The sequence below is a fragment of the Lonchura striata genome, chromosome 2 (genome assembly GCF_050655825.1).
Source record: "Lonchura striata isolate lonStrDom1 chromosome 2, ASM5065582v1, whole genome shotgun sequence".
Classification (NCBI taxonomy): Eukaryota; Metazoa; Chordata; class Aves; order Passeriformes; family Estrildidae; genus Lonchura; species Lonchura striata.
The window spans coordinates 123,385,564-123,406,964 of record NC_140704.1 but is presented as its reverse complement, the minus strand read 5'-3'; the positions used below and the strand labels follow the sequence as shown (position 1 = coordinate 123,406,964).

Here is a 21,401-nt window from a genome sequence, read left to right as displayed (position 1 = left end):
GTAGATATTATTTCTCAGTATTCTGCATGACACTTGTCAATGTTCTCAGATTTCTGAATCTCTAGTGAAAATTTCTGAATCTCTAGTAAAAAGTATTATGAAGGGCTGACAAAATTTATATCTTATGTACTTGAATGTAGTTCCAGTGGAATGGAGCAGAGAAGGATCTACTGTATGTTTTTTACCTCAAGCTAGACAAATAAAGCAGTCTGAATACAGATCACAATACTGAAATAAACATTCCTACACTCTTAGATTCATTCTCTTACCCTTTTTAAAATCTACAGGGTACAACATTTATTTTTCCTAAATAGGTCAACCTTCTTCTGATATGTCCAAATGCTGAAAACTCAGTGTTACACCATTTGAACAGAGAATTACTATTAACAAACATTTTGTGTGCAGAAAAAGTGATAGAAGAAAGAAGATAACATTAATTCACACTTCAAATTAATTGTTTTAAAGAGAGATAGTGAGTGTACATCTGTCTCAGGAGTTTTGGTTATTCTTACATCAGGAACTTTAGCTGTCTTTAAATAGCTTCCTGTCTTTGCATAGAGCAGACACAGAATTACAGATGAAGTTGATGCTACAGTCTCTCTCAGAAGGCCTATGCATCACAGTACCCCAGGCAAACCCATCAGAGGTTTTCAACTCATCCTCATAGGAAAATATTTAAAATTCTGCAAGATCTGTGTCCAGATGAAAAGTCAATAACAGATAATGTATTCTGGACACAGAAATATAACTACACCTGGGGGAGATAAGAAGTATAAGTTGCTGTGGAATCTCAGCTAAAGGGCCCCAGACTTTATTAAACCTGGAGTTGCGAGTGTGTAGGTGTTGAATTACACACATCAATAAGAAGAGAATGATTTCTGGGGGCAATTAGGAGAGATTTTGAATTATGGTACTGATCAGGCCCCAGGGAGTATTTTGGCAAGTTTTTGAAATGCACTCATGAAATCCTCATGCACTTTTGGAGATAGCTACAATGGCTGAAGCATGGATGCTCAAAGGACTCTTTGCTGTTTCATCTCATGTCACTTTTAGTGCAAAAGCAGGGCTTCTCAGAGCAGCAGCATGTCCACCCTTGCTGTGTGCTGCTGACAAATCTGTGGGGCTGTAACAATGCTTCTTTAGCATTGTTTGTAACTTGGAATTAAATCCTGACCACATTTGCATCACTGCAAAAATGTAAAAGGGTTTACAGGACCAGTAATTAATTTTCTTGCTTTGGGTGGTATCTCAATTCATTGTTATCTGAGCTGAAGCAAGATGTAGGCAATTAAGATATAAAGAATGTATTCAAGGAGAAAAGATTTTGTTCTGAGAAAGAGCTGTCATGCAAAATACAAGCACTTGGGTAACTGATTTTCTAAAGATAATGAGAGGGGTTCTCCATCTCCAGAGATGCTGCAGGGAGAGTAAGAAACTGATATCTGGAGCCCCATTTCCCATTACACTCCCTCTCTAGGCAAACGTGTACATTTCTGGGAGAAAAGATCCCTGGTGAGAATCAGCAGCTCAGCATTCAAGTAACTCACAAGAGAAACTATTTATGTTCACTCTCCTGGGGGTCTCTTCAGAGCTGTTGTGTAGCTGATTTTAGTGGGCAAAAAGGTCTCTTCTGTCTCTCAATTTAGAACAATATTCCATCATTAAGCACTCAAAAGAAGGTCCAGGAATCTAGAGTTGATTGGTTCAGTGATTCTACCTAAACATTTTAGAACTAGAAGCATTCTTCAGGACTAGCTAATAATAATTAAAGAAAAAACAATGTGAGGTTCAAACACAGATACTTTTTATACAATAAAGATGCATGAGCTGGAGAGGGGAGCAAATTTTACAGCAGAACTTCTGGAATAGTGTAATATTAGTCACTAAAGCACTGCATCTTCCAACAACAAAGATCTACAATGATTGGATCTTCATAGATTAAATTTCAGTTCTTAATAAAGGGAAATTTCTACCTTCGTACTGTGTTTGTGTAAGTGAAAACACCACTAGACTGCTTTGCTGATTAAACTGAACTTATGGTCTAGAGCAGTGTTTTCACTTAAAGATGCACCATGATAGATTTAAAGCTGATGTAGAGGAAACTTCTACAGACAGTTACATATTAGATTTGCTGCATATCTAGGGCAGACAAGCCATAGAAAATAGCTGACTGTAATATCCAAATGAAAAAGAAAAAGATGTGTAATCAAACTAAATTTGATTATGTTTTAGTTTAGCATATTTGATTATGCTTTAGTTTTATATAACATGTCAAGAAAGAAAACAGCAACCAAAGTTCTAATAAACAGTTGTGTCAGAAATTTAACTTAAAAATAGATATCTTCTTTTAGTCAGCAACTTGATAATTATAAGCAATTTAATTCAGCAATATAGCAGAAGTATGCTAATGCTGTCAAACCAGTGGTCTCTTTAAACTTTTTTTGATTAATCCCAAACTTTTGCAATTTCAGCTAAAACTGTAAAGCACAAAAATATCTACAAAAGTAATTGTATTGCCTAACTATCTATTCTCTGATCCATAAAAAAGTAGAAACCAGGGAAAAGACTGAATGGGCATAAAATTCTCTGAACACATATTTTTGCACATCTTTTTTTCCAATGAAGCTGACTGGAGCTAGTAATACAGAGTTAGTAAAAGAACAGTAACTTTATGGTTAGCATGCTTACTGCAGAGCAGTCCAGGTTGGTGTAATCTAACCCAGGGGAGCATTTCTGTATTTTACATGAATAGTTTATTGGATTAAATGTGAAGCATGTCCATGTACAGCCAGAGGAATGAAATGATAGAATTGCATTCATGCATGTGAGCTGGCTTTCATCAAATTCATATATTCTTCTGAATTTAGTTGTTGGATTATAGGACTTCCCCTGCACTTGTCTAGCTACCTCTGTAAGTAAAATGTAGATTTTACTTACATACCTAAAACAATACTGCAGGAAGCAGGAAACTATTTTTCTCCCTCTTTTGTAAGTATTGACTCAGAAGAAAGACACCTGAACAGTGAATAAGGCCGTATTATTAGGAAACATTCCTACAGGGCCAGAAGGTTTTGTTAATACAGAGTACAACTGAGTGTTTTGTCAGTGTTTCTAAATTATTGCTGAAATTTTCAAGATAATGGTTTGCTCAGAGAAACCTTCTACTGAATATTTCAAAAGAAATTGCTTAATTATAATAGCTTTATGCAAGCAAAAGTTCTTCCCTGTTTTTCGCCCAGTCATACTTACAAATCCTAGAGCTAAACACTGGGGTAGCAAGAACACAGTCTTTAAAATCTGACTAATGATGAAATTACTTTATATGGGCAGTACAGAAGGAAATCCATTAATAATATAATTTTATTGAAATGAATACAGATACATTAAGGTTGTTTTTAAGATTAGCCAAATAAAGTATTGAGGGTATGAAGGCCTTAAAAAGAAGCAGCAGTAACTCATATGGTAATAAAGCCTATTTTATTATAAATTGGCCCTTGAAAGAAAAACAGCTGCTTTTTAGACAAGCTAATGCATTTTTATATACTGAGACATATTTGGTTTTTTTCATTAACAAGTGCTATTTAAAATTCTGCATCCCTACATTACTGCATTCATAAAGGATTAAAAAAATTAAGTTGCAAACATATGGCTAGGAAAAATGTATCTGTTTCTCATTACTCTTTTTTCCATCAAAATTCAGTAACTGAATAGCACCAGCAATGACCCACAAAGTATCTTTCTGAAAAGTGCTAAATCTGTTCTGTTCCATGCAACTAGACAGCAGCACATTTCTATGCAGCTTTACAATAGCTTTATTTGTGCCTGGTGCAGAGTCAAAAACAAACAAAAAAACCCCTCCACCTTGAAATTCTTGCCAAACCAACTAAAGAAGCATCAAGAGCATCCACAGCTGACTCTGAATTCAATTAGACACCATGTAGGCACAGTTTATTCCATACGAAATTGAGAAACTGGTTCCTGAAGCCAAAAAAGGCCAAACAGAAAATGAATAAGGCTTCCTGTAGCTTGGAGGTGAAAAGAAGTTTATCACACATGCATTCTACATGGTCTGCCCAGCTGCTGCTTGTGCTCCCTGGCCCCCTAAGGCGAGCTGCTTGTTGCCTATTAAGTACATCTCAGCTCCTCTTTGGAGCTCTCCTGACTTGCTATGCTTCACTGCCAGTTTGTTTGCAGTCAGGGCACCAGGTGGCTGCTTCTCCTCTGCAGTGCCAGCTCTGGTTGCTGGGCTGAGCACTAATATCAGCCAAAATTGTTTGCCATATGCTTTAGAGGGAGTAGTGCTAACTATGAGTGTTAAAAAATCATGAGATCATGTCAAAATTATGAGAACTAAAACAACAACAACAACAACAACAACAAACCAAACAAAAAAAACCACACAAAAAACCCCACAAAAAACAACAACAAAAAAAAACCCACAAAACCAAAACAAAACAAAAAAAAAACCACATGGGATTTTCTGTATGTTTTAGCATAAAGAAATAAATGTTTTCTGTGGTTTTATCCTCTGCCCTTCAGCTTAGAAAGTGTTCCAGAATAATACCATTGTTCTGGCCAGCCCCAAGAACAGCCATATATCTCAGGAGCTCAGGGCTTCACAGGGCTCAGGGCTTTTACAACTGAGACCACCCAGGCCATCCTGTCACACCTTGAGATACTTGTGTACCATTAGTATGTGTTAAATTCTTAATCACTCTGACAACTCTTGATGCACTCACTATATCTGTAATTGAAAAGCCTTTTTCCCCTCTGAATACCAGTGACACAATTGATATTCTGCCTTTCTGAATAAAGCCCGTCTTGTATTTCCTCACCTATAACCAAAAAATCTAACCAGACATCCCTGATCAAATATCTCTGCCCTACTGGGCCAAAACTGTCTTCAAGTTCTCATATATGCCAGAACTTCTAAAATTAAGATGCTGCCAAATTCCAATTTATTTCTCAACTTGTTGTAAGCAATCTTGGTTCTCCGGAAGTCAATGAGATTTTTCTCCAAGGATTAAATGTAGTCATAATTTCACACAGTAATGACATGAAGCAGAAAGCATGCAGCTTAGCAGATGTTTAGTGAAGCAACTGAAAGAAGAAAAGGCAATCCTATTTTATATTTTTCAGTAATGTCAAGGTAAAAAGTGAAATGAGGGCCACTAACGCAGAATAAAACTCATGAAAAGGAGATATCAGTTTCACAAGAACGCTTTTCTGAGCACAGCTGACTAATCGATGCTAATATACCCTCCTGTATGCAAATGAGTCTCCAAGTATATTGCAAATGCACACAGCATTACAGATTTTCTTTACTGACAGCAAATTAACAAAGTACCTTCCTGAAATGAATATAAAGGGACTACCACAGGGCATTTCAGTATGCCAAACATTTTACATATAGGAACTGTACACTATGATGACACATATAGCAAGGACTTGTTCACCACAATGTTAACTTCCATTTAACTTGCTCATGACCAACACAGACCATACAGTTTCTGTGTATTTAGTACTGTGCAGTTGTGAGACAGCAGAAAAAAGTTCACACTATGAAACATGTATGACAGACAACTCATTTTTATTTCTTAAACAAATAGATGCTTTATAATACTGCATTTTTTAATAGTTGCAAGCAATTTCATTGTATCATTCTGTCTAAGATACAGGATCAAAGCATACATAATTGAAGACAAAGGAAACTGAGAGCACACTTGACAGAATTAACAGGTAAATGAAATCAGTAAATGCAACTGCCACATCCCATCATTTGATGTCTGTGTTAACACATCTTCTGAAGTACCAAGCACACAGCATACACCAGATAGAATATTTTAAACAGCAAGTTTGTTTCAGTAATTCATATGGGTAACTACCACTTTATCATAATATATGAAATCCCTTTTAGGTGCTTTATTTTTGCATGCTTGCACCACTCCTTATTGTGTTCCCATTTTTAACAGAGTCTTTATTTGTTTTATAGATCAAAGTAGATAAATTCAATACAAAGCTATGCAGCACGAGCAGCACCTGTTTCTGCTACCCACACACACTCTTTCACTCATTCCCCTGTCTGACCTCTCTCTGCAGGTGATTATGAGGGAACAGCTAGCTCTCTGTGAGACCTGAATGGAATATACACATGGGCAGATACAGCAAATACTTTAATGTTTATTAATCTAAAAAGGAGAAAAGATTACAAAAATATAAGGAGTAGAAAACCTTAGACAAATTTAAATACATACAATCTTTAGGCAAAATTTGTTTTGGTCAGGCAGAATTTTAGTTTATCAAATGTCAATACAAGACAACAGGGGTATAAACTAAACAAAATATTATAGTAAATTTATACTAAAAGGTGACAATTACCCTTCTTTCCTAAGGCCACTGTACCACAGTAAATACTCTCATTCAGTGCATTACAGCATCCTCATACCAGAACAGTTTCACTCATGTGCTGCTGATACTAGAAAAATAACTATTTAAATTTGTTATTTATAAACTAATGCAAATTTTCAAGTGTAGTTTTGATCAACATAATTTTGTTTTTTATTAAACTGTTCTTCAATAATTCCACTGATTTCACAAACCTGTGAAATCAAACAGAAAAACACAGAAGTTAGGGCTCAAATGTAATGTACACAAAAATGGAGGAAAAGGGAGAATTAATCCCTCACTGTTTTCATTTTGTAAGAGTTTTCTATTATGCTGAATTAACAGTTAAAAAGCAACATGGACCAGTATGTTGGTGAATCTCAATTCTTTTTATTTTTTTTTTTCTAAAATATTCAGAAGCAAACAACAGTGTCCTTAGTTATACTATTTGTTCAAATTATTCAGTGTTTTCAAGGGTTTTTTTCTGCTACTTCATTTTCAATAGTGGTAATAGGTTGCAAAAAATAGCCTGTGTTTCAAAAAACATTCAACATAATATTCATCTGTGATGAATCAGATAAGCTGAGATAGCAATGTTTTAATTTCTGGTTGTGTTCAGGTTGAGAGCCTTCCCCAAAGCAAATGGAAATTTAGCTTTTGAAAATATTTACAGATGTATATTGCAATGGACTGTTTTGCAAGTGTTGCTGACTGGAACACAACCTTCCCTCTCCATTTTTGTATAAAATATAATGCTATAACTGGACCCATTACATAGATCCAGTTAGAGAACCAAGGTTATAAACTGGAAATAAACACCATAAACTCATTTAATTGTACTGCTGAATAACTGAATAATTGTACTGCTGCACAAAGGCCTGTGTGTTACCTGAGAACCCTTCACCTTGCTTTTTTTAAACAATGAAGGAAATCAGGCAAAGCACTTTCACTCCTTTTGAACATTTAAATATGCAAGCCCTTTCTGGGAGATTTAAGAAACTTGGCATGAACAAGCTCTTCCCATTATCTCCAGCTAATTAATTAAATACAATTGGAATAATTTTCATTTTGTCAGGTGATAAGCCTGGACTTTGTATGTGATTCTGTACTGATAATCCACAAAGCAAGGCACATACCATGAAAACCTCTGCAACAACAAAAGCAAATGAACCAACCAACCAAACAAAACACAAGACATAAAGCCTAGGAAACCTTAGCAACAGTTTTTACCCTTTATTACCTTTATATGGCTGGGAGCTTTTTGTCATTTATACCTAATGTTGAGTTGTTTTCCTTGGAGATGCTTCTTTTAGCAGATATTCAAGCTCTATCACAGTTTGATCTATAAGTTACAGTTTTGTCTTAGGATGGGATAAAGAAAAGCAAATATGTATAAGTCTGTTTCGCCTACAGATTCCTGTGACTGTTACCCACAGAAAACCCAGCGACTGGTCTTAACTGGAGAAGTTAAGAAGAGGTTAATACATGTTAATGGCTTTGAGTTCATTGCATCCCTTAATTTTTGCTTGTAACACCTGAAGCTCCTGGTTGCTAGGACAGAGCATTTGATTTCCTTTGTCACAGTTTGATGAGTTGAATCTTCTTTACTTAAACATCTATCTACAGGTATCATGTTATCTCTGAAGTTCTTGGTTGAGTGCATTTTCCCAAACCTTGGTCATTTTTAATCATGTTCTGAAATCCCTTGAGTAATCCCAATCCATCTTAATGGAAAGACACCTAACCCACGGGTTTTTTAACTGATATTAAGTGGAATAATTAATTTGCTACTTAACTTCTTAGGCATTCAAGAAATGATCTAGCCTTGTGACAGCATTATGCTGAGAGCTCACACTGAGATGATCTTCTATGACCATCCTAAATCCATTAGGTCACTGCTTTCCAGGACAAAGCCTCATTATTCTGCAGCAGAGACAGATATGTTCCTCTGGTGCCAGATATATTTCATTTGGTTTAAATATACTTCATCTGGTTATAATAAAGTGCATTTTACTGGAATGTGGCCATTATACCAGGGGATTCATATCATTTAATAACTTCAACTTGTCCTTCCCACCCATTATCCAAACCTATCAGACCCTAATGAGCCCCATTCATCTACATCATCCCATTAGAAACTCTAGTTTTTGATTCCTCATTGAGCCAGCTTTTAATTTACCTAATGTGTGTCCTGATAATTCTCTAGGCCATTTTTTAAATTATAGTGTCACTTTTTATTACATTAAATGTCATTTGGAATCCAAGTTTAGCATAATAAGGCAAGCTGTAGAAAAAGATATCTGTAGGTTTGGAAGCTTTACTGAAAAGAGCTTTCTGCATAAAACAGGTGTTGAATTTTTATTTTTTACTCACTGCAATGGAAAATTCCCTTCTCATACTAAATATTTAGTCCAATGTGAACTTTTCCAAAGTGAAACCAAATATTAGTCAGTATAAATAAAGCAATGTGCCTTAAAACCTTAATAATATGAGATGATAACAGCAACTTTGGATTTAAGCACATCCATTCAAAAAATAGGAAACCTGAGTCTAACTTCAACTTTCCCTAATTGCATTTGAACTCACCATTCACTGTCCAACTTCTACCAGAAGTCATCTGACTTCTGGTAGAAATAATGTCAATCTCTACATTTGTTTCATTATCAATAAATAATTAAATCAAAGTGAGCAGATTTCCATGCTAGAAAATTATTTTCATCTACTTTCAGATTCAAAAAGCAGTTATATTAAGTGATGTAGCTTCAGCTATGAGTGTCACAAGACATCCAGCCAAGAGCATCCAATAGGCCTGGAGAAATTCTGTTTACAGGAGCACAATACTTTCTGATATCCTATTTCTGAAGTGGACATATAACTGTGTCAAGCTAAATATGTAGCCAAGCCAATGGCAGGCAGAATGAGAGACAACATAATTTCTTTAATATACATAAGTGTATACTAGAGAAATTTAGAAAACAACTCATATCCCAAGCAGACAAAAGCTTTATGACGTCTTTTGGGAAGGGGATATATGATTTTTTTACTGCAGTTTGTATTGCTTTTGAAATATTAAATGAAAGAAAGACACCAATATGTTTCTCCAGAATATTCATGAATCAGGATAAAAGTTCACTTTTGGGACTGATTCACTTGTGAAACAAACAAACAAAAAAAAGTGTGTTTATATTGCATTTATTATCTACTGAGAAAAACTGCCAACTACAACAATTATGTTCTTAGAAACCAGATATATAATTGACTGACATTTGAGTGATGCCTCATAAGCACCTTACTCTCTAGAGAAACCACATCTAGCCTTGCCCTAAACTCATACCCACTGAAAGAGACATTTCCAATACAGCTATGCTCTATTAGAGCAGAGCACAAATACAAGCAGCCGAATTTGAATGACAGAAATGGAATGTGTTTGTGTAGATGTCATAAAGTTTGCAATCAACAGCTGCTGCTCTAACCCAAATTCTGTCATTCTTACTCATATTGAGTAGCACCTGGCCCTAGCAAAAGCAAACTTTCACAGGAAAAAAAACATTCCAGCAGTAGAGCCCTCCCTATTGTTAACTCTGGCCATGTAATCTTCCAAATCTTAGGAACACTTATTTGTATAATTAGGATAAACTGACTGTTTTGGCATGTGAATATACTCAGTGCAAGGAACTTTACCCATGCACAAATGGGTATTAGAGAATTTGGGTATGGATTGGAATTTTATTAGAACACAGTCTGAATTTCTAAAGTTTACAAAAAATATCCCCAATCTTTCATTCTTTTGCATTTTCCCCTAGGCAGACAAGTGTGCAAATAGCAAAATGAAGGTTTTCTTCAACAACTGTTGAAGTCATTAGCAGAATTTCAAGACCAGCGCAAGAATGAATGGTGTAGAAATCCCACTTCTTCCCAATGACCATTTGGTTTATCAGCAGTAGATATTTCACTGTCAACCTTAGCAAAGAGTTTGCAGATGAAGAGTAGCAAAACATTTAAATTTCCTCCCACAGGTAAGAGGGGAAGAGTTCAAGACTTGCCTTGGATCAACTGAGGTAGAAATGAGCATCTAGGGCTCCTTTTGGCAAGATGGAATGAAGCGATACTAAACACACGACTTCATGTGCCACTGACTACAGAAACTGGCATGCCTTAAGCAGATTAGCACAAAGGAATGTTTGTACACAGATGATCCTTAAGGGTGCCTTCCAGTCCTTAATGTTCTGTGGGTATATTTAGTATAGATTAACCAAATAGCAAGCTTTTCAAGAGTCTACTTCATTCACCTGTCACCTCCTCTGCTAGGAGGACTGACTGAAGGTAGGGACCCTTTATGTCTAAGGCTGTGCGACCTGGGGAAATCTGCTGTGTGGGTTGCTTCTTGAGTTTGGTACCCAAGAAAGCAGATTTAGTCTTTTGGGCAGTAAATCCTTGCCGAGACTACAGCTGGCAGGTCAAATTATACCAAAAGCCCTGCCTTTGTCTTTTCAAGGTTCTTGGAAGCTAGTGATACTTTAAAAATTTCCAATCTTTAATCTTTTGTATGAGTTGTTCTCAAGGGAAAAGTCAAGAAGACTCTTGTTAGTCCCCTGGAATGATGAATTTCTTCTCATAAAAGCTGTCTAAAAATGTTCTGATGGCAGTGGATGCAGTTCTTCTATTTCTGTGCATCAGTACCCCATAAAAAAGAAAATCTATTCTTGCCAGTTCAAAGAACTTTCATCAAACTGAAGGATTATGCAAGTAGTAAATATTTTTTCCAGATCCCTCCTTTTTCCAAGAATTATCTCTATGCATTCTCTGAAAACTCTTTGCAGAGAATCAGCACACAAGCAAACTACTGCAGATAATAATGGGGAACTGTCTCCAGGATCACAGAGGAAGAACACACATGAGGTTGTCTAGAGACATTTTTAGTCACTCTAAAAGAATGTCACATGTCCTTGATTTTGGATCATATTGCCTTGACATTTTTCATCTCTCTTTGTGTAGAGAATTTCAAAGAATACATTTTGCAAAGAGAAGAGATTTTGTTTCTAAATTATAATAGGTTTAAAATGCATGTTTTCATTCTTTTTTTTAATAACTAAATGTACATTACGAGAGCAAATAATTATACACTATCTCTTTCTCTGACTTATGGCCACAGACTTAATTAAGTGCACAAAGAGGAAAAGTAAAGGGTATGCTAAGAAAATCAATAAAGCTTCTTAAAAATGTTTTTCTTTCCATCTTTACCATAACAAATCTTTTAAGCTAGAATAATTTAAACTCTTTTATGTGAGTAGCTATTTGATTTTAAATGTTGTCATAATTAATATGAAGGTTTAACAATTACTGACTTCCAGTTATCATTGAAACTTGCTGCTAAGGATAAATTTTTTAAATGCTGTCAGAGAGCCTGGAGAATTTAAAACGTAAAGTCTGATTTACAAGAACTGAGAACCACGATCTCATTTCCATAAGACAAGATATGCACTGTTGCATCTGTTTTGCAAATGATGTTTCTTGAGAGATGTTGAGATTCCAAAGTGACCCAGTTCTGTTCAGTTATCACTTACTTTGAAAATAGCCTCCCTAAACTCTTACATCTGAATACCTTTGAAACTGTTCCCCCCTTATTTTTTTCATTCTTTTTCTTTTAAAACTCCAAACTCAGATGATATTACTTTTAAAGAACTCAAGGTGACTCACACAGTTTCTCTTTCTGCATTGTTTTCCCACTACCAAAAATAGCTTTACACCTGGCTGCTATTATCTCAAAGTAGTCAAAGAATGTGGTAAACATTATCCACATGTAATTTATCAAAAGCTGAATCAAAGAACAGGTGTTACTATTGTAAAGATTAATTTTGCAGCTCTTCTGCTCAAACTCACAAATTATGGACTCCTGGGCCTTCTCAATACTAAATCACACAAAAAATACCCAAACATATTTATTACTTTGGGGTGAAAAATGATGTGTAATCTTGCCAGCTGGTCTACCTACAAGCAGTGGCATCAGCAAGTGTGCCAAAGCCCCTTGCTGACTGCACTTTACAACCAGGAATTGGCAGCTTCTCTTCGTCAGCACTGGCAGTTCTGCACTTTCTTGACAATGTCAGCACAAAAAACTCAGACAAGGATGTTACCACTGTTAGTTATTTTTAATAAAAAATTCACTATTAGAGTTCAGTTACAGGAAGTATTACTTTAATAAAACATTTTTGTTCCATCCATTTAGTTATAGTAGTAGAAACAGTGATAGAGGGTGCACCAGCTAACTACACTGAGGTCAGCATGGGTTCACAAAGGCAAAGTCCTGTTTAACTGGCTTGACAGCTTTCTATGGTAAGGTCACCCACCCAGGGATGAAGGGAAGTTGGTGGACATGTTTTTTCTGGATTTGAGTAATGCTTGTGATACTGTCCCTCACAGCATCCTTCAGGACAATTAAATTTGTCCAGCTGTGGGATGAGTGGCAGCAGGCTGTGCTGGGTGAAGGGCAGAGCTCAAAGGGGGCCACTGGTCACCAGTGGTGTTCCCCAGGGGTCAATTCTAGGGCCAGTTCTGGTCAATACATTTACCAACAACCTGCAGGCAGGAGCTGAAACCACCATTGGCACGTTTGCTGATGGTCCCAAACTGGGAGGTGCTGCTGACCCCTTAGAATGACAAAAGGCTCTGCAGAGGGATCTATACAGACTGGAACACTGGACAGTGATTGATGGCATGAAGTTTAACAAATCAAAATACCAGATTCTGCAGCTGGGACAGACTAACATCAAGCAAAAGTATAAACTGGGAGAGGAGTGGCTGGAGAGCCTCTCTGCACAAATGGATCTGGGGCTGCTGGCTGGCAGCAGGCACAGCAAGAATCAGCAGCGTGTCCTGGAAGCCAAAGGACAAACCCCATCCTGGGGTGCATCAAATACAGAATCACCAGCTGCTCAAGAAAGGCGATTATCCCACTGTGTAGAGCACTGCTGCAGCCTCACCTGGAGCACTGTAGGCAGTTCTGGGCACCACAATTTAAGAAGGGTGTGAGGGTCCTTCAATGGGTCCAGATAAGGGCAACAAAGCTGGTGAGAGGGCTGAAGGCATGACCTGTGAGGGGCAGCTAAGGATTTTGGGCTTGTCTAGTTTGGAGAAAATGAAGCTGAGGATTGACGTCACAGCTTCCTGAGAAGGGCATGTGGAGAGAGAGGCACTGATCTCTTCTCCCTGGTATTCAGTGACCGAACATATAGCAATGGCTCAAAGCTGTGCCAGGAGAGATTCAGACTGATATCAGGAAGCATTCCTTTACTGAGAGAGAGAAAGACTGAACAGGCTTTTGTGGGAGATGGTCAATAGCTCAAGCCTGTCACTGCTCGAGGCATTTGGACATTGACCTTGACAACATGCTTTTAATTTTTAACTCATCACTTTGCTTTTTGGGCAGTGACAATGACCTACTAGTCATTGGAATATTCGAGTATTACAGCATTCTTGGAGTATTATAGCACAGGATTTTGGGTGCTCACAAGTCCTCACACCCATACAATTCAAGTACAGCACCTATACAAAACCATGGTGTGTATCTGATATGTCCTGTAGCATCAATCTCCCTTGTCACATAATTGGCATCAGTCTGTGTATGCACAGCCAATCCTACCAGTGTCTGTGGGACTGCAAATTCATTACAGAAAATACTGAGGAAAAATTGCACACATGAAAGACAGGTCCCAGAGCCTCTCTTGAGCCACCCAAGGTGAGTTTCAACTCAAAGGTAACTGAAATGCTCTAGTGCAAGTCAAATTGGACTTACTGGCCTTGGACTAAAATCAGCTGGATGCACAGAATCTCCTTGTAACATTTTACTAGTGTTCAAAAAGACCTGGCACATGATCTTTAAGATCTCACTGTGCAAATATAAATTTTAGTCAAACTCGGCTATGTACGAAATTGTGAAACTAATGTATGAGTCAAAACCAATTTTTTAAAGTGGCATAATTTAAAAAAATCTGTTTATCTGGCATGTTTCTTATGAATCCTGAATCCATTACAGAACTGTTCCCTTCTGTAAAGAAAACATCTTTTTCATACATTAACTCTTGATGTTTAAACCAGCATTGAGTTTTCTAAACATACTGATCAAATAATCTATTTTAATGATTTAAATGATTTAATGATTAAAAAAAAAATATGTTAGGAAGCAGTTTGCATATTCACCCTTTCAGATCAAAAAACTACTGTGAATCCAAAAAGATTATGCAAAATAGTGTGATCATTTACAGGTACCTTGTAGGCAGAGAGAATTTGCTACAATTTGAAAATATTGCAATTTATAGCCTTTTACTTGTTCTGCCATTTAGGCTCTGATCCTGCTGACCCTCACTTCCACAACTGGATAAATACTTCTAAGAGTGTAGGATATTAAGGATTACTGGTATGATGAAGAAATTTTTTATCAATACAGATAAATTAAATAGAATGTAAGGAAAATAGATTCAATGGAGTGACAGACCTAAGGAGGGAGGCTCTACTTTTAATACCTGGACTTTTTTACTTTGCTTTTTTTTTTTTTTTTTTTTTTTTTTTTTTTTTTTTTTTTTGCTGGTGAATACAGACTTATGAAAGAGATTATCTATTTCAAATTCAGATTATCTATTTCAAGTTCATGTTATTTTCTGGAATAGCTACTTTAACACATCAGGACAAATTGTTTCACTTAGCTTAAGTAAACAGAATTCTGTGATCATTTTGTCATTGTTCAGTGACTACATGAAAGCTTCTGCAAATCAATCCTATCAGGTTCAGTCCTCAGACAAATAAGCAATTGGTACTTATGAGAAAAGCTCCTGTGAGCAGGCATGACAGCTCCACAGTATTTGAAGATATGGAAAACAGAAGTAAAGTTGAGGGGTTTTGACATATTATCTGGTCCTTACACATGTACTTACATTTGTCTTGGTCAGCTTCCACTCCTTCACTTTCTGTGTCACTCGGCAATATCCAAGGTTGATGAGCAAGTTGAAGCTGTTGTAAGAATTCATCCTGCCACAAACAGATCTATTTTAGATAAAATGACAGACAATTGTTCTGTATAAATGAAGACTGCAGCAAACACTAGCCTCAATTAACTAGAGAGGATAAAACCTTTAAAAACCAGAAAAACAACTTGATGTGAAATAAAACCAAAATGTAGAGGACTTGCAGGCTCCTTGGAAAATTTTTTAATCTATTCAGTAAAACAACAACAATAGAAAAAAAAACCACACACACACAGACACACACACAAAAAAAATCCCCAAAAAACAAACACCAAAACCAAACAAAAAATCCCCAAAAATCAACCAAACAAAAATCCACAAAAAACGCAAAACCCAAAACAAAACCAAAAGCAAACAAACAAACCAATCAAAGAAACAACAAAAAGAAAATCAATCCCAAACACATCAAAATGAAGGGGTCTATTTAACTATCTCTCTTCTTACAAGTACAGATACGTAAGGTCATCTTCGAAATGCAGTGACAGGACAAAACTGCATTTATTACATCTGACCTTGCAGTTTTTGGACTGCATAGACATTTCAAATGCAATTTGCTTAAGTGAGGCTTTGATCTGTCAAAAATTTCACTGTTTCTAGTCTAATAAGTACAAGAACCTGAAACCTGATTAGAACCTATGGTTTTGCTGCATAACGAGAAGGTTTAGGAAGGAAAAACTTTATGAAAACTTTTGTCTCTAAGATACCATTAAAACATCAAAATATAAATGTTTTTCATGGTTAAAAATCCATATTCAGCTGAATATATGCTTTCGAAAATGTTTTAAAATTGCCTACTTTTTAATATAATGTATACATGTATGCATATAAGAATATTTTTCTATGCAGACACACACATATGTATGTGAATAGGTATACACACAGACACATAAAATACTTTAACACATTCCTTTGCAATATTCACAGGGAGACATGAGACTGGAATGCACAGTTTTATTTTCAAAGGCAGTTCAAACATGCAAGTTTAGTCTCTAAAAGAAAACCTTAACCTTGACCAGATATCATAAAATTACTAGCCAGATTTTTATAAGTTCTTGAAAAGAAAGGGGGGTAATAACCCTGTTTTGTGTTACATCAGCTGAAATGAGAATCTACAAATTTAAAGTTAAATTGTATTACAACATAAATTTTATTCTTAGGCTATCTTATTTAAATATAGAATCCAGGCTTGTTTAAATAAGTTTTGGGAGACTGAAGGCTGCCCAATTAAGATCTAACTCACTGGGAGTAAATTATTAATTCTGTCAGTAATGTGCTAAAAATTCCACAGAGACTGCTGCTATGGCCCAGCAGTAAACTCAGGCAGGAGCTCCAGGCCTTACTCATGCATTGCAATTTCCAACGTGCTGTGCTGGAGAAGGTTGCTGACTACAACACTGAACATGTTTTGGTTCAAGGAACAAGATTCTTACAGTAGGCATGTGTGACTCTCACACTGATCCACAGACTTTTTAATCTTCCAAAAACTCAGAGCAAAGACCTGAGCCAGGCAGTGGAACAGAATGAGAATATCTGACCAAAAAGAGAGTCCCCATCACAAGTTATGCTCTATATTCCAGTAAATAGGAGTAAAAATTTTGTTAATCAAGGCTATATTCAAATAAGACAGTTTCCTGCTCTCAGCAATGACAGACTAATAAGGAATGCTGAATACCACTTTAAAGTATCTGAATAAATGAAATGGTTGCAAAATTTCATGTGTTCAGAAAATGATATGGCAAACAAGGGAGTCAGGGGTATTTTCATCTCAAGAGCTATTGACAAGTATCACAGAATTGTGTCACTTTAATGGAATCCATCCTAAAGAGATAAGCAGGGTTCAACATTCCTTTGCCAATTTATACAAAACACCAAAGGATTAGGAACATGCATGAAAGTATCTCTGCCAAAGGATTTGGAACCCTGATTTATTACCTTTATAGAGATAATAAAACTATTTCTCTAGGTAGCATTTCTTTGCTATAATTCAATTCAGCCTTGAACAGAGCTGATAATAAAACACACCTGTTAGAACTTAGGAATATTATGTGTGCCAGGAGGCAGAAACTTGTCCACAAAATCTCAGATCATTATAAGTCTTGAGCATTAAAAAACCCCAAAACATTCTTAACAGCTGATAAGTTAAATACTTGCCAAATTATTTAAGATTTGTGCTATAACAAGATTGAACCACCCATGCTGCAGCATGAACATTACTAAAGCTTAAGAACTTTGAATTGTATTTATTAGTAATATTTTTCTATTTAGACTTATGTTACTCTGAAACACATTACAATCTAGGAAGCATACATAAGGCATTGAGAGATATGTTAAAATTCCCAACAAATAAGCAAGTAAATAGATAAGTAAATCAAGCTCCTTAGGGTAAAACATGCTCCTGGCACCCAGTAGTAACATTCTTTTTAACTGACTTATTCTCATCAACTATATATCAACATTCTACTGATTATTTCCATTAATATCACCTAAAAGTAAGGAAGCAGAGTTATTTGCAAAATCTTATCATTGAATCTTCTGTAGGATTGGCAATATAACCATAATGTATTTACACCCAGTAGAAATTCCCAGTTGAAACCATAAGGCTAATAAGAATAAAGGCAATTTCCCCTCTTTTATTTTATGGGTTTTATACAGGAAGAGGATACAAAACCTACAATGAAAGTAGCAAAACAAATTACAGTATCAGCCTTGAGTTTTATATGTTTATGATCTGTAAAAGTACAAAGACAGACAGGGCTCTTGTTCTTCTACCCCAAACCACTTCTGCATTTTTAAAATATATCTCCATGGTTACAGACATGTTGTGACACAAGAAAATTAAATTATATGGCCACAAATGGGAGGAAATGTCTAACATGGCAAAAAATGTCACAGAACAGACATATTTCCTGGGTATGTTCTGTCTAAATCCACTTCTCTAAGTGACCAGGAACTTAAGTGGGCAAAAGACAGCTTGAAAGCTTCTAGTATAACACCCCAAAAATGAGGCTGGGAGTGGCATATTGGCCAGATCTCCATCAGCTACTTTCTGATATCCATGGGCCTTCACAACCTGGCAAAGGAAGGTCTTCAGTATGAACATGTCATACCAGCAGCTTTCCCTTTGGAAGTATAGCTGGTCCCAAGTTGAGTTGCCATTATGTCAGAGGTCACTTGTGCATGTCAGAAGGATAAATAGGGTCTGAGATGGGTCACTAGCAGCCCAGGTACTATTGTATCCAGCGAGCAAAGAGAAAAAAAAAAAAATTTGTCACTTCTAGAAGGGATTTTAACAGAGGATAAGATCCTGCATAGAAATGCTGACATTTAACATCAGCTTTACAATGGATTGCTGGCTGAATCTGGACATGCTATTCTAACAGAAAAATAGCATTATAATATTGCTCACTTCTTAAAATTCTTGAGACAAATATATACATATACTAAAAGTATAACAGGGCACTTACTGTGAGAGCTATCAGCAAACAGAAGTAACAAGACACAGCAAATTAAATGGGACTCTTGCTTATTATTACCATAACTACAAAAAGGCTCTGGAAGAAAGCATTTTTAATTGTCTGCCTTTTTACAGGAAAGATCAAAAGTGATGGGCAGATTGGCTATCTCTCACACATTACATACACATAGTTTCAATTGGAGTATATACAATAATTTTACTTGGCATCACATGACTGTGTATCAGTTAAGAAGTTAAGGCTGCCTAAAAAAGAAGAAAAAGAGGGGTGAAGAATTTAGTTGGAGACAATAAAACCCTTAATTCCTTCTGAACATTTTTTACTTAAAAATTAATTTCAATTCTCATTTTCTGGTATGAGACAAAATTCTAACACACAGACATATCCCATACTTCAAAAGAGGACACCAAGTAATTTTTTTGTAAAAAAAGCATTACAATTACTTTTTTTTTTCCATAGGAAATGTGGTTGAAAATATGTCAACTGGCAGTGAAGACACTTTCAGGAGAACCGTAGTCACCTTCAGTCCTCATGTCTTTAATCTGGATTTTCAATTCTAAGTGAAAGAACAGCTCAAGTGATGGGATTAGTGCACTGCCATTCAAACACCAAAATAATGAGTATTTATTTCACCACCAAATTTAAGTAAGATTTCTTTCACAAATTCTAGAGTTATCTGTGCTTCATTTCCTTTCCTTCATAACAAATGATGGATGTCATAGAATTAATTGAAGGGTTATACTAAGTAATCTCTAATTTTCCTAAAAGCAACCCTAAGCAACACTATCATAAACAACATTTGAACTTTCCTATAGAAGTCGTGAGACCAATAAAACATTGTGTGAAGTGTCACACCCAACAGATTATTAAAACAGATTATATTCCTCAGAAACAATCTAAAGGTATGATATTATTTTCAGTCTTGGAAAAGCGGTCTCCAGGTTTTGACAAAGGGATTACAAAGAGATTGGTAATAATGCTGGGGACCAACATATTCCACCACTAAAAAATTAGCAGTCTAGACACATAGTTCCTTCTCAAGTCAGTACAGAAGGACTGGCATATCCTGAGAAAAGACTCACCTTTGTAAGGCATGTATAGAGATAGACAGCAGGGGTTTTCTTTCACAGGTGCTTTTATTTCCACTGCCCATACACTGAAGTTATCTTAAGGCAGCTAAGGTTAGCAGAGGAGAATCCTACTCAGAATTTACAAGGTACTTTAACTTTTTCTTTTGTTTTGTTTTAAACAAAGACTAGTCCTGTAAAAGCCAATAATACATGACAGGAAATTTTTATGCTGTAAATTAGCCTAGTTACCATGCATATAGTTTTAGACAGTGATTCAACAATGTTTGACATTTTCTCTTGCAGTTCAGTTTGGTGCTTTGGAAAAACCTGTCCTTTCAGTTATGTTTAACTAATCATTCCAATTGCCCAGAAATATGAAATAAAAAGTAGATTAAGAAAATATCATGCACTGCCAGCACAGCAGGAAAAAAAAATACCATGTAACATAAAGATTAGATAAAGTTTTGTTTAATATTCCAGAGATATGCACCTGTTAGAACCTGCAATGATAATGAAACTGCTATGCACAGTACAGGTAAAGCCCTACTGAGTTCATGGAAAATTTGGGGTACATAAGTGTTTCAGTATGATTTCTGTAATATTATTGACAGTCTCTAATGAGTACCTCTCAAAGCTGAGCAGTATTTCCTTGCTAATTTTCTCATCATTATATTTCAAGGTCTTTTCAGCACAGTAGGTTACATTAGGTATACCGATGTTACTTGAACATAAAATGCAATCAAGTCTTGGCATTACTAAACATAGCAAAAAACATTAAATTGAAAATCTTACTTCTGATAAACTGTTTCTCTGAGTAGTGACAGTTCCAACAACATCTCCACTCACTTGCACAGAAAGCCCTGAAGCAGCACTGAGGGTCCTCCCCATTTGGCTCTTAGATGACAAAGATCTGCTTCTTTGCATGCTAATAATGCCTTCCCTATTTCCTTGGTTGCTAGGGGTAAGAGGCCGTGACAACAAGGCATTTGGGGTCATAGATCTGCTCCCTGGAGCTGATGGCCTGTTGGTTTGTGCACTGCTGCTTGTGCCACTAGAGATCTGTGTTCTGCTGCTAGTGGGCAGCGGGGGTGATTTGCTTCCTTGGAGCTGAATGTTCTTCCCTGTCGGAGTTGGCACCTGAGGCCTTGGGGTTTGGCCCTGTGCAGCTTGAAGATTGCCTTGATGGTCAGAGGTAACTACACTGGGATGCTGGACACCAGGGCTTCTCGAGAGCCGTGCTTCTTCCCACAGTGCGAGGTCCTTCTCGATGTCTGTGCACACACACATGAACAAATGGAAAAGAAAGAATCTCACTGTCTGTTTCTCTCTGGTTCAAAACTCTCAATGATTTTCTCCAATGTAAGTGAAAACCTGAAGCTGTGCAGAGAAAATCTATTCATGTTTAAAATAAATGGCAACAGAATTAACAGTGCAAATGTTTGCAAAGCATTTCCTTA

General features: G+C 36.3%; 1 protein-coding gene across 15 annotated transcripts in view; it reads right to left on the bottom strand.

The window, feature by feature from the left end:
• Positions 1-21,401, bottom strand: part of C2H8orf34 (chromosome 2 C8orf34 homolog) — a 262,725-nt gene that overhangs the window by 109,874 nt on the left and 131,450 nt on the right. For 8 of the 15 annotated variants that reach the window (XR_014953440.1, XM_021555580.4, XM_085573876.1 and 5 more), the window contains 2 exons: positions 20,737-21,215; positions 15,312-15,405 (listed from right to left, as the gene is read on the bottom strand). Coding sequence is in view for 13 of the 15 variants with exons in the window: in XM_021555580.4 (XP_021411255.2) it covers positions 15,312-15,405; positions 20,737-21,215 (573 nt within the window). In the remaining 2 variants the exon portion in view is untranslated. Of the gene's footprint in view, positions 1-5,571; positions 15,406-16,337; positions 21,216-21,401 lie in introns of those variants that run through there. The other 7 variants (XM_021555582.4, XM_085573880.1, XR_014953441.1 and 4 more) reach the window with 5 other exon arrangements.